We start from the raw sequence: 14167 nt of genomic DNA, 5'->3' as shown, positions 1-14167 counted from the left end.
GGAGAGAGTTCTTCTGATAAACGTTTCCTGTCTCTGGGCCCAACAAGAGGAGCTGCAACCACCCGATACACAGGGGCTCAGTATCCCCTGTGACAGAATCTCTGAGGACATGCTCAGAGCAGTTAGCCTGTGAAGACTTTGTTGCAATGGTCTTCAGTTTTTAGTCAGCAGGGCTCAAATATCACCCGAGGCTTTGTGTTCAGATGTCTTATGCAGTGCTCAAAAATGGCTCTCTTCTGCCAGTGCTGCCTATTAGAACAACATACAGAGAGTGGAAAAGAATAACGTGGAAATGGCCAGGGGAGACTTAACTTCTCCGTTAGAATGAGAGAAGGGGCACACTAAAGAGGAAAACCTGAACCAAGATGTTGGTCCTTCTGGGGCCATTTGTCAGAGCACAGCAAGGGATTGAAATGTGGTGGAGATCATGAAAGATGGTCTAGGAGCCACGAGTTTAATGAACAGACCTTTAAAAATAGAGAGAGTGTGCTGTGGAGTCAGGGAAATGTGAGGAGAGCACCTGACTGAGAGAAGGTGAGGACCAGGCTCTGAGTGAAACTTCACTCCGGGTCAGCAGACAGGGCACATAACTGAGGGCAAAGGACAGGAAGTACAAAGGAGTCAGGGCTGTGGTCCTGGTGTGCTGAGAATCCCCCTCCGGCCCCAGGACAGGGAAGACCCCAGGTTGGTAAGAACTGAGTGTACTTTTCTGGGCAGCCTGAGCGCCGAGCCGTGACCGGTTAACACAGACACGGTGCACAGTGGAAATATACAGGTGCCAATTCCACCAGCATGTGTGAATTAGCCGTCTCTGCCTCCGCCTTCTGAACGAGGCAGTATATAAATAAATAACACTAAAACAAACAACAAAAATCACACTTCCCTTGGTGTTGAGGCTTTATGCCAAATGCTTGAAAAGAAACGGCCAGATTTATTCCTACCAGCTGGAACATAGGATGTGACTATCTGCCTTTCTATTACCTGTCACAGATGGTGGTGGCTGAGGCACCACATCAGCTAAGATCAGATCTCAGGTCTCAGGTCATCAGCTAAGATCAGATCCCTCGAGCCTCATACTTTCAGGTCAGGATCGCTTTTTTTTTTTTTTTTTTTTTTTTTTTAATGTTTATTTTTGAGAGTGAGAGAGCATGAGCTGGGGAGGGGAAGAAAGAGAGGCAGACAGAAGATCTGAAGCAGGCTCCATGCCCACAGCAGAGAACCTGATGCGGGGCTCGAACTCATGAGCCCTGAGATCACGACCTGAGCTGAAGTGGGACGTTCAACTGACGGAGCCACCCAGGCGCTCCCCAGGTCAGGGTCTTGATCTTAAGAAGTAACCTTCCTGGTAGATGACCAGGCTTGTTGATTTGCCCTAGCCTGATGCCGCCACTGGAGGCAGCATCATCCTCCAGTCCATTTGGGACTTTACTGGGGGAAAAAAAAATCGATTCATGCTGTTTCTCCTTGGCCTAGAGCTTAAGAGTGTATCCAAGGGGTTCAATACTACGTGTGATATTTGTTATGTCAGCCATTTATAGTTTTCTTTTTCTGTTTCCTTTTCAATAGCCAGGACCAAAAGGACTAATTTGATTTCTGGTTTTAAGGTATCTGGCTTTGAGGGTGAATAGTGTGAAGATTTGGTTCTAAATAGTAACCGATGAGGGTGAAAGGTCGGCGGTTTCCCTGGATTTGATAAATGGCAGGAGTTGGATGGCAAATTAAATGTCAGATAAAACTGTCAGATGATTCCTAGAATCAATACTTACTGGGAAAAGTTTGAGCTTCTAATGATGACATTTGCTCTCAAGGGAAATAATTCTAGCACTATGTTCAGACATTAGGATAGGAATTCATTAAAAGCAGTGTGAGGATGACTTTAAATAAGATCACTCACTACGTTGTTGTTGATCAATAGTGTATTCTTTATACACACTGTCTTGTTTCTCAAAGAAGGGGCCGCAGAATGATCAGAATTCTCTGAAAGATTGCAGAAATGCAGAGTCCCTGGCCCCACCCCTGCCTTCTGACCCAGACTGTCTGAGAGTGGGCCATGCAGATCCACATTTTTATTGAGTTCCTCAGAGCATCCTGGGGCATATTACACTCTGAGAACTGTACAGTCTTTGCTCCACCAGGCGGATGTGTCCCAGACAGAAGAAAAAGCCATGCCTGCCGGTTAAGCGATGTGATGCTGCTGTGGCTATGCAGGTCTCGGTGGTATATTTTGCGTTTGAAAAGCGCCTACGAGATGTTACTGGCTTCTTTAAGGTCTTTGGAATATTCTGTGTCTCCTCTCCTCTCTGTGGAGGTGGATTAGGTTTGCAAATCAAGATGGCATTGCAGGTATAGGTCACCTCCGGGGGGGGTGAAGGGGAGGAGAGAAGGCAGTGGTACCATCGCTTTCCTTGTGCACCATCACCTTCACGGGTTTTTTGCTGCTTTTATCTGCCCTTTGTATAGTGGTGTTTCCTAAGACTTTTTGCAGCAAAAGGCTCTCAGCATTCTCTGAGAGCACCAACCTAAAAATACACTGATGCCCCCCAGATCTGGTCCAACCTATTGCCTCAGCCTCACATCCACATTTCTGCCTGCTTGTTGGACAGAACCACTGGGAACTCCCATAGGAACTTCAAACCCAGAGGGCCCCAAGTCAAACTGATTGTCATTTGTCTTCTGTCCTCCCTTTAAAATGTCTTCTTAGCTAAGAGCCTGGGTCTGGACACCGACCACCGGGTTTCCATCCTAGTTTCACTGTGTATTCCCGTGGGCTGTTGCTGAACTGCCCAATGCCTCATTTTCCTCATCAATAAAACGAGAATAGGGCCTTCCTCATAGGATTAGTGTACAGATTTAATGCAATAACCCAACATAAAGAACTTAGGTCAGTGTCTGACCCAGGTATGCAATATATCTTAGCCATTTTTATTATTCATTCCTTTATCAAATATTGATTGAGCTCCTGCTGTGTATGAGACACTACTTCTGACTTGTACTTCCCAAAGGAGACACTGTCAAAACTCCAAGTGTCCCCATTAAACTATCTTCCCTTCAGGCTAGGGCTAGCATCCCACCCATGTTTTAATCTCAATGCTAGTTTATGAAGGTAGCACTAACTTGCCCAAATTGAACTCTAGAAAACTGTGTCCTCCAACTAATTCACATTGTCTTAGTAAATAGGGAATATAGCATCTCTTACAAAGGCCAGGAGAAGCCCAGTAAGATTAAAAAACACTCTCTGAAACCTACTTTGATCTCAAGAAGGTGAGGTCTAATTGTTGAACCACAGGAAAAGTGCCATTTTTGAGTTGACGCGAGGTTGAGATTGGCAATCTCATGGTTTAACCGAACAGTTGGCAGGGTATCTGGCACAGGGCAGGTGTCCCTCAAAACAAAAAGAATTCCCAAACCTATATCCCAAATGCAGGGAGTATTCTATAATATCCTAAGGCAAATGTATCTCAAACACATCTTAATATTATTTTTTAATTTTTTAAATGTCTATTTTAGAGAGAGAGAGAGAGAGCAGGGGAGGGGCAGAGAGAGAGGGAGACAGAATCCCAAGCAGGCTCCGCACTGTCAGCACAGAGCCCCACGCAGGGGCCACACTCATGAGCTATGCGATCACGACCTGAGCCGAAACCGAGTCGGACGCTTCACCAGCTGTGCCACCCAGGCGCCCCAGGCAAATCTTATTTTTAAAAAATTAGGATTTAGACCTTGTAAACTCCTAAGACAATCTGAGAAGCATTGAGGGGCAATGACAAGAGTGGGGATCAGGAGTCAAATGGGCTAGATTTAACACCTAGTTTTATAGCTTATTTTATTCCTGTGTTGCTGGACAAGGCAGGTGGCTCTTACTAAAACAGCCTGCCCCACGAACTTCAATTTCTGTGTTTGTAAAGAAAGAATAATAATAACAATCTTTGTGATACACCGAGGTAACATGCAAGTCAAAAGATTTTATAGGGGCGCTTGGGTGGCTCAGTCGGGTGAGCATCCGACTTTGGCTCAGGTCATGATCTCGTGGGTTGGTGGGTTCAAGCCCCACATTGGGCTCACTACTGTCCGCGTGGAGCCTGCTTGGATCCTCTGTCCCCCTCTCTCTGTCTCTCCCCTGCTGCACTCTTTCTCTCTCAAAAATAAACAAACATGAAAAAAAAAAAGGTTTTATAAACCATGCAGTGCGTCACAAATGAAAGGTAGTGCTCTTAGTATTTTAGCACCTATTCCCAAATAGAACTGTCTGGGGCAGGCATAGGAATTGCCTTTGGCAGCCGTACAAATGCAATAGTCACTCACCTATGATCAGGCCACGGTTCGCCCCTGAGGCTTGTCTTTTTCTTCTTTGAAGATAGTGGGGGGCATGGAATTGTCACCAGAGCTCCTTCAGGCACCCCCCCCCCCCTTCCAGTTCTGTGAGATGAGGAAATTCTGATTTCTTATGCCATAGGAGTGACAAGTTCCTGTCACAGGCTCTCTCCTTGGCTGCTGGACTCCTTGAATTTTAAAGGCAGAAGGCATTTCTTTCTTGTGCGTGAGGAGCATACGTATTTTTCTTTGTCTGCAGCAGGTTTCATTTGGGGAACAGGGCACTGGGACCTCCCACCTTGCCCTGGCCCAGACGACCCAGTTCATAGGCCTGAAACACCATCATCAAGTTTTAAATGCACAAACCAGAGGAAAGTGCTCGTAAACGGGAAAGTACTAGATAGATGTGGATCTCTGTTTTTGCTGACAGTTGGAGTTGGCTCCCCTGACAGGTAATATATAGCCCTTCGCTAGCGGTGCCTTTTTTTTTTTTTCCCCTCCATTTGTAGCATTCTAAAATCTGTACCTTGTTGAAGAAACAACTTTCAGGTTGTCGTCTCTCCCTTAGCTGGTGCCCATGGTGGTGTTGCTGTTTTTCCTTAGCTGTTCTCCAGGTAGCCAGGCCTTCATCTACACCGTCTATGGTACTTTCTACTTCTTTCAGCTAGGCCATAAAATAGATTAGAAGAAAAAGGAACCCAATTACTTTGTTCTACTCTCTCCCACTTGTAACCCTTCGTAGCCTGGATTTTCATTCCTCTCCCTTGAGGCCTTTAAAAAAGGGGAAGAGGGGAGAGGAGACCCTAGAAGAATGGGATTTGGGAGGAGAACAATGCCGTAGAGAGGATTGAGAAAGAGGGTAGTATGATGAGAACTCTACAGAAGGGATCGGGCCTGTTGCTGCCTGGCGTCCCCACCCCCACCAGGCCTGTGCCCCAGTGCGAGCAGTTCCCCAGTGGCTGGAACAGGAGGGGGTGCAAGATGAGGCTCCCTCTGCCACCAGGAGCAGGGCCTGCTGGCTGGCCTGTTGCTAAGGCTATGTCTGCATCTGCATGCATGGAACGTGGTTAGGACGAGGAGAAAGCCTCCGGGGTCCAGGAGGCATCCCTTATTTGATTATCTGGGTGGCTAATGGTGGGGAAAACATACAGCAGAAGACAGTGCAGAACCCGAGAGAAGGATAGGGTGGAAGGACTGGTAAACCCATGAAAAACTAAACCAAATGACAACAAGCAAGAAGAGCTAAATCCAGGAAATGTAGAGGAAAACCGGTATATTCTCAGATTCTATGATAACTAAATTCTGTATCACACAAAAGATGTCGAAGGTAAAATCCTTAAAAAGCTGTCTAATTCCCAAGCAATGATCAACGTGTTTAAATTAAAATCAATGGTTTATGAAGTTTCCTGAACGCGTTTATAATGGAATTCAAGTTCTTACTTACTCTCTTAAAACAAGTGAACCCTCAACATTCGGAGAGCGATGTGACCTGTTGGAACATACATCAGAGGTGAAACAGAAGCAGAGACAAACAAGTTTACTTCCAACTGAAAAGAAACGCCATTTCCAGGAATATCAGGGGAAAGGTGGGAGAGAACTGGGCTCCGACTGTGCAGCAGAAACAAAGAGGGAGTGAGTCTCAGGGTGCGTGTGGGAGGCCAGCGTGCCTGCCGAGGAGTGAGGGAGTCAGCAGGCACTGGCTGACCAGTGGCTGACCCAGGCTGTGTGTTCAAGGAGACTCTTGGCGTCACAATTTGAAGACCTTTCTTTTGGACAGAGGTGGGATCGGGAAGGGGGGTGAGGCTGAGAGCTATGTGAGCTGACAAAGGTGAACGATGAATGAGTTGCTTTTGATGTGTGAAGGCCCCTGGGAAATCCGACTCCTTCCAACGTCAGGAGTTTTACTTCCCTGGGGAGGGAAGCTGTGTGGGCTCCTGGCGCTGCCTGGCTTTCTGTGTCCTGTGCTGACATTGTTGATCTTTGGGGACCATGTCATCAGGAGGTACCAAGCCTCCTAGCACCTCTGTTTTTTCTAAAGGCGTCGTGGTGGCAGGAACCAGGAGCTGAGCTATCTAGCCTCCCTCGTGGTCATGTTCTCCCTCATGTCTCAGGGGATTTCTTCCTTATTTCAGGGAACGGGGTGGCTGTTAGGTCGGGCTCCTCAGCCTTCCTGCATCCAGTTCTGAGCCCTCACGCTGGGGCCCCTGGGAAAGACATGGCTGCTTGTAGCCTCACAGAAGCACCGTGATTGTGTAACCCATGTCCACCCCCTTTTTTCTCATTCTCTTTTTCTTGCTTAGACATGATGAGGTGGGATAGAGGGAACACAGAACCAACAAAGGCTGCGGAGAATGGGCCTCTGCTGCTTGGGGGCTTCCTGGCTTGCCTCCCTCTGAGAAGGGAGCCCAGGAGCCAAGTTCCCACCAGGGCTGGGGGTTAGCTGCAAAGGATAGAGAAGGAAAGAGGATTCACAAGACCTTTGCTGATGCAGGCATCTCCCCTCTCTCCATACCAGCTCTCTCTCTCTCTTCAGACTTCCCCCAGCTCTTAGCATAGTTGCTTTGCATTATCCTGTGGATTCCTGCAGAAAGGGGGCCTGGATGTTATTCCAAATAAAAAACTTATTAAAAGCTGCTGGCAGACCCATCGGGAAATAATTTTTAGTTCCTGCACTGAGTACCATTCATTTCTTGATTTCACCCGTTTAGCTAAACTTTACCCTGGGGAGCGTTTTTTGCTCGTGGGGGTTGGAGGTGAGAGGTTTTCTCTTGGAAAATCCACTTTGGTGAGGAGGTAGAGTCGGAGAAGTCATTGCTTTTATTTTCTCTTTCCTTCCTTCCTCCCTGCCTCCCTCCTTTCTTTCTTTTCTCCCTCCAATGAAAACAGACTTTAACATCAAGACATTCTGTGCCTGTGGCCTTTTCTTGATCTCCCAGCCCTTGCTTTTGGCTAAATAATCCCAGTCCTTTACCCCAGGCTTTCCCTTTCTAACTCTAGAATCTTCTTTAACCCTTTTTAAGATTCTGCTTCTTCAAATTGGAAGTTTTTCTAGTGCTGAATCACAATATCAAATTCCATTTCCAAAAAGAATTCCCTCTGGTTTTCACCTGGGGATGGGGCAGGAGGAGTGAGGGGGTGGAGAGGGGGGAACAAGGGGCAGAGGTGGGTGGGTGCGAGGGCTCTTTGTCTTCCTGGAGGCCTTGGCCCTGACTCTCTCTCCTGGTCACCAGTGCATCTGCACCAGTGAGTCATGACCCTTCTCATTTTCTTCCTTCCATACTAAATAGATATTGAGGCTTTCTTTATTTTCTGTGACTTGCATTTCTAGATGATGCTTGCAAAGTGTTCATTTTTCAGGAAAAGGAAGTGGTAGAAATAAAGTTCTGCATGGTGATCATTAATGGAGATGAAAATTAAACGTTCAGGCTCAAGACATACAGAGCGATTGCCCTCTTATGGGCGATCTGAAAGGTTTCATCATCGCTGGTTGTTATTTTCATCAGGGGCTCCCTCCTCCTCTTAGTGCTTCTCTGACTTTGGATCTGGCATTCTCTCCCTTGCGCTGGGCTCTTTCATTAAGCAGCTGCCTGTCTGTGCTGAGACTGTTGGGGGTCTTGCTCTGGCCCCAGCTGGGACGGTATCACTGCTAGGCCAGTGTGTTCTAGGACTGATGTGTGGGATATGTCTGGGAGAGAAGGCTCAGCTGGGTGCGAGAGAGAAGGTTCCAAGTCTTATAGGGATTGGTGGGTAGTGGGTGCCAGTGAATTCCGTCATGGTCAACCTGTTTAGAAACCAGGAAGGAGCCTGTATGTGTGTGTTTAGATGGATATTAAACTCTGTGGAGAAGAGACTCTATAAGCATCCTACAAGTTATATACTTAGAGAATAACATTTTGCTTTCAGAGATTTCAGTGTCTCCTGGATATAGTAAACCGTAAACCACTAAAACAGCCCAACCCTTAAAAATGCATAGATTGAAATAATCTGTCAGACTTGGAATGACTGAATAAAGTCCCAGCAATAACTGAAAATTACAGGCTTATGTGAGTCTCAAAGATAGCCTTTGGGAGTGTACGGACAGAGGTCTCATTGTCTGCAAGGACCCTGCTGCTTCAGGGGTCCCCCGGGCCATCCTCTTTTGATTTTACAGACTTCTTTTTTGTCATACAACAGTCCCTGCCCCATTCACCCCAGGATCGAGCCCTCACAATTACAGTGAGTTTTGTGGGGAATCCCTCAAAAGGCTTTTTCTTATCAAAGCAATAAGCAACACAGTCATTCCATCTCAAGCCCCTGCTTTTGCTTCCCTCAGATCGATGCTGAGGAGAGTTGACTATTCACGGGGGCTGCCTAATGGTTTGGCTGTGAGCAGCTTCTGGGGAAGGAAGACTATAATGGTAGAGAGAGAGAGAGAGAGGCCACAACCAGGTTGTCTTTCTTTCCTGGGAACTTCTTTTCTGAGGCAATTGAATGAGACCTTTGCAGGCGAGGGTGGTGGCCTCTCCTTCAGAATGCCTGGCCTGTTTCCCAGTGTGAAACATTCCCCAAATATGCAACTTTGCAAGCATCCCGGCTGCCTGCCGCCCGGGAGAGCTGGCGTTCCACTGGGGGGGCGGGTGGGGGGGTTGTGCCGGGGCGGGGGCATGGGGCTCCAGCCCCTTCAGCAGCCCCTGCGCTCGCCAGATGCCAGCAAGGCCCAGCCCCTGGTTACATCGTCCAGGGAAAGAATCTGTCCAGCAGTCTGGCTGTGACAAGACCTTGAAGCTTCTCTCTCTCTCTCTCTCTCTCTCTCTCTCTCTCTCTCTCTAAATCCCCTCCTTCATTCAAATCCAATCCTATAAAAAGGCTTTTGTTGAAGGAGCAGCCATGGCATCTTGGTGCACGTCTGTGTCACTGCCTTCAGTCTTTCCAAAGATGGACAGAAAGTACATCGTTAGTTGAATTCCTGAGCAAACAGGTCTGAAAAATGACTTGGAGGGAGTAGAGGTAACCGGCGGCTGTCACATGGCATTTGTTGGGGCTGCAAGTGAGGAAGCCAAGGAGGAAGAGAGCTGCTCGTGGTTGGTAAGAAGCCCTCTGCCAGGGAGCGCCTGGGAAGCAGGGTCCTTGCTGTGTGTCTGGGGAAGGACCTGCTTGAGTGGGCGAAGCTCGGACTGCCCTGGGCTATGGTTGCTTAGATGTGCATTTGGAAGCTGCGGTTAGCAGAATTGGGCACTGCGTAGATCCCTTTGGAAAGAAAGGGGCTCTAATTCCTTTACCATCTCTTGGGGAGGAAGCCGCTTGTGTGTACCTCGCTCAGGCCTCCCTTTGTGGGTTCCTACAGATAGAGCCAGGACTGCAGTCCTACCGTGGCATTGTGCTCCCTGCGCGCGGCTTTGTGTGTCGGAAATAGTCATGTCAAAAGTATGATCAAGGAAATGACCATTCATTTCTCCTTGGTCTTCAGCTTTTGCTTGATTTCATCTCAGCTCTGTGCTTTTGAACCTCCCCCACAGTCTTTGTTTCAAGGAGGCCACTGATGAAAGGACCTAGAAAGGGGGTGGTTTTCTGGGTTTTGCTGATTGTCATTCTATCATTTGCTTATTCAATTAGATGTTTTTTTGCTTTAGCGTTAAGTGCATATGGCTGTCCAAAGCAAAAACAACCAAGCCAAAAAAACAATGCCCAACAAATTATAGATTTTGGCATTCATAATAAGCATTCTTTCCCATGGCTTAAATTTATTTTTCTCGAAGCTCAGTCCTTCGTCTGCTCGAACTGTGTGCCATTGTTCTGTTTTGGGGTTTCTTCATTTTCAGGCATTTGGAGTAGGATACCACACACTTTTTTTCACCCTCTTTTTTTATGTGTTGGTACTCTGCCACCTTTGACTTTTTTTTCGCTTTTTGCCAATAATCTGTGAATGCTTTCTGGCTTCTTGCTTCTTGAAGCACATCCCTGCTATTACTCCCTTGGCTTTTCCCCTAACTCTCCCCTGGTGCTTACTGTTCTGCCGCGCCTGTTTTTCCAAATCCTGCTTCCAGTTACCACCCCCACAGAGCGGGGCAGCTGGGGGCTGTACAGCCAGGTGCACCAGGTGTAGGTCCTCACTTGAACACTCCCTAGTTGAGTGACCTGGGACTAGTTAGTGCTCCTTTGCAGACTTCTTTGTCCTCAGCAGTAAAAGGGGACAATCACAGTACCTCTGTCAAAGAGCCCTCCAGGCGATTAAATGAGTCAGTACTGGTGAGGTGCTTAGACCTTAGACTGACATCATTATTGTTTAGCTTGGGCTTCTTCTATTTCTAATGAAGGGTTTATTGAGAGATATTAGCTCTTGGGAAAGAAGACAATGGAGGAGAATGGGTTTGATGATGTGATGGTGGTATTTCAGTATGTTTGTTTCTATAGGACTTCTGGTCCTTCATGATATAAAGGAAGAAAATCCCTGTGGACCCTAGACTGGTTTCTTGAGGTACAGTTCACATGTCATACAGTTCACCCATTTAAAGTGTACTGTTCAACAGTTTTGGGTGTACTATTAATTTTAAGTTTTGGTAAAATACATAATTTTGGTAAAACACAAAATTTGCCAGTTTAACCATTTTTAAATGTACAATTCAGTGGCACTAGTTACATTTATAATGTTGTGTGACATCACCTCTATTTCCAAAGCTTTTTCATCACCCCAAAGAGAAACTCTGTGCCTATTAAGTAGTAACTCCCCATTCCTTCTCTCCCAGCTTCTGGTAACCTCTGATCTGCTCTCTGACTCTATGAATTAACCTATTCTAGATATTTCATGTAAGTGGAATCATACAGTATTTGTCCTTTTGTTCTGGCTTACTTCACTCCGCATACTTATTCCAAGGTTCATCCATGTTGTTGCACACATTGGAACTCCATTCCTTTTTATGCCCGAGTAATATTCCATTGCCTAGATATACCATTTTTTGTTTATCCAGTCATCCATAGGTGGACATTTGGGTTGTCTCCACCTTTTGGTTCTTGTAATAATGCTGCAGTGAACATTGGCATACAAGTATCTGTTCAAGTCCCTGCTTTCAATCTACCTCGGAGTGAAATTGCTGGATTGTATAGTAATTCTATTTTAGCTTTTTCAAGAACTACCCAGCTATTTTTCTGGAAAGCAGTTGCTTTTTGATCATTCTCTATTCTTGTATTCCTTTCCTTTGGTGTTTATTTCCCCCAGATTTCACTCCATTCTGTCTTGTCACCCAAGTTTCCTTATACTTCCAAGCAGCAGACATATTCTTGTCTACCCTCCAACGACATGTTTCCCCTCCATATGTCTGAGGGAACACCACTCTTTTCTCTTCCTCATCAACTGGTAGAGCATATATAGCCCACTGTGGCCACACATCCACCTGGTCACTTGTTGTCTAATTGTCCAGGAAAGGGGAGAGTATATGTAGAAGGTCATCTACAGGCCTCAGTCTACTTCGACTGGAGATGGTTTCCGACACCCAGATGCCCCTAAAACCTTTAAGGTGTGGGAAATCAGTGATGTGGAACCAGAAGCCCTCTAAGATTTCAGTCCTCCTTAGGCTCCTTCACCCCTGCAACACCTTGCTTTGTTTTTCTCCATCAACTTTGCTTGTCTTTACAGGCAGTTTGACCACTCTGTCCGGCCGGAGAGTTGTTCTCCACTCTTCATTTGCTCACAGTTTCCCCACTTTTCTATGAGCAAGTGAATTAATTAACGAATACTCCAACAGCCTGTAAGCCTGCCTCAGACAGCCATTCTGGTTGTTGGGTAATTATTAGCTGGGGTTTCTGGATGTCATTCATCTCACAATCGGGCTCCTAATTAATCTCCGCACCATTCTCACCAGAAGAAAGGCTGATGCGGAGAAACATCCCCAATTACCATGAGAAAGGAAATGTCAAGAGCCCCGTTGAGTTTTCCTGGCATCCACCCCTCATCTCAGATGAAAACCGCCATTAACGCTCTGAGGCAGCTTGGCGGGCAACCCTGAAAACTCGAGGGTTGTGCGAGCATGAGGAGCCCCAGACACCCGGACCCAACTCTGGGAGGAACCTGCAGGGTCCGTGCCCTTGTGTAGGAACACCAATTGTGTTTCCCAAGATCGCGTGGAGAGTCTCGGGGCTGCGTGCCCAGCAGAGTCTCTGCTGTCCCTGCAGCCAGCAGGGCAGTTTTAATCTGGAAAAGCTAAAGGTCTCCCCTTTTGTCTGTGTTTTTGTGTCTCTAGGACAAAAGATCCTTCATCACCGAAGTGACGTTTTAGAAACAGTGGTCCTGATCAACCCTTCAGATGAAGCAGTCAGCACTGAGGTAAGCATCTGGCTCTGCGGGGTCTGGGGCAGGGCCTCACGAGGTGGACAGAGACCACCATATTGGAAGGGCAGGGGCGGGTGGGGCAGAAGAAGGACGCAGGAGAGGAGAAGTTCTTTACCCCCAGTCAGCGGCTGGTTCTGTATCTGATTACCATGCCAGACTGCCCTTCCCGATGAGGACAAGGTGGAAGATGCTAGCCAGAACTAGAATACTTTGTATAGGCAGGGGGTTATGAAATCTTGGGTATTTATGGAGGGTGTGCTGCCAGGATAGTGTCTGGCTGGGATGTAGCAGGGGGAAATAGACTACAAGCCCTCAAACCAGGACATTCAGCACACAAATTTGGAGAAAAATGGTATCTTGAGGCAAACCCCCTTCAAGCCATTCTGCTCCCCCTCTAATCACCACTGAAAGGAGGATACATGGCTATCAGGAGTATAGCCTTTGGTGCCAGACTCCCTGAGTTCTGCCACTTTTTAGCTGGTGGCCTTGGGGAAGATTATTTATTGTCTTTTTGTCTCAGTTTCCATCTTTGTGAAATGGAGGTCACAACAGCACTTACCGTGTTGTGATTAGAAGTATCAAACGCTTAAAACAGAGTGTGTAACCACTGAAATATAAATGTTGGTTGTTCTTATTAATATTATTATTACTATCATTCGAAATCGTTGCCAAAAAGAATAGCTGGGTATTTCAGAGACTACTAGAAGATAAGAACTTGGCTGAAGCCAAGAATCCCTGGCCCCCTCCAGGCCAGAGGAATTGATATATCTCCATTTCCCACTTCTTTTATTACAGTTTAGTACTTTTGAGATTGGGTTGCTTCTTGGACATTAAAGTTGCCATAGTCCCTGGGGGGCCTTCATTATCCACAGCATCTCTTCTGCTCATGCTTTGAGCCTATTTTTAAAATTTGAGAAATAATCCACATACCACAAAATCCATCTTTTAAAGTGTGCATTTCATTGGTTTTTAGTATATTCACAAAGTTGTGTGCTTGTCATCGCTGTCTATTCCAAAACATGTCTGTCACCCCTCAACAGTCCCAAACCCATTAGCCAACAATCCCTATTCCTCCCACTTGCCAGCAAGCACTAAACTACTTTTTGCCTCGGTGGATTTGCCTTTTCTGAGTATTTTGGATAATGGAATCATACCATATTCTGTATGGCTTATTTCACTCAGCATAATGTCTTCAAGAGTCATCATATTGTAGCATGTATCAGTTTTTCATTTCTTTTTTATGGCTAAATACTATCCTACTGCATGGATGTACCACATTTTGTTTATCCATTCATCAGTTGATGGACGTTGGGTTGCTTCTACTTTTTGGCTCTCATTATGTAGACTATTTCTTTCTTTCTTTTTTTTTTTTTTAAAGATTATTTATTTATTTGACCGAGAGAGAGAGAATAAGCAGGGAGGAGCAGAGAGAGAGGGAGAGAGAGAATCCCAAGCAGGCTCCACACTGTCAGCACAGAGCCCGATGTGGGGCTCGAACTCACAAACTGAGATCATCACCTGAGTCGAGATCTAGAGTTGGATGCTTAACCAACTGAG

The 14167-nt window shown here is 46.4% G+C and overlaps 1 protein-coding gene across 2 annotated transcripts in view; it reads left to right on the top strand.

Annotated features, from left to right (window-relative positions):
- The window catches only part of MAP1B (microtubule associated protein 1B), a 99668-nt gene that overhangs the window by 57955 nt on the left and 27546 nt on the right, over positions 1-14167 (top strand). Inside the window, exons 1-2 of one of the 2 annotated variants that reach the window (XM_053907280.1) lie at positions 9177-9372; positions 12522-12604. Coding sequence is in view for 1 of the 2 variants with exons in the window: in XM_053907279.1 (XP_053763254.1) it covers positions 12522-12604 (83 nt within the window). In the remaining variant the exon portion in view is untranslated. Of the gene's footprint in view, positions 1-9176; positions 9373-12521; positions 12605-14167 lie in introns of those variants that run through there. The other variant, XM_053907279.1, reaches the window with a different exon arrangement.

Source organism: Panthera pardus, unplaced genomic scaffold (assembly GCF_024362965.1).
Source record: "Panthera pardus isolate Hobbes unplaced genomic scaffold, ASM2436296v1 HiC_scaffold_2, whole genome shotgun sequence".
Taxonomy (NCBI): Eukaryota; Metazoa; Chordata; class Mammalia; order Carnivora; family Felidae; genus Panthera; species Panthera pardus.
This window is presented reverse-complemented; position numbering and strand designations above follow the sequence as displayed.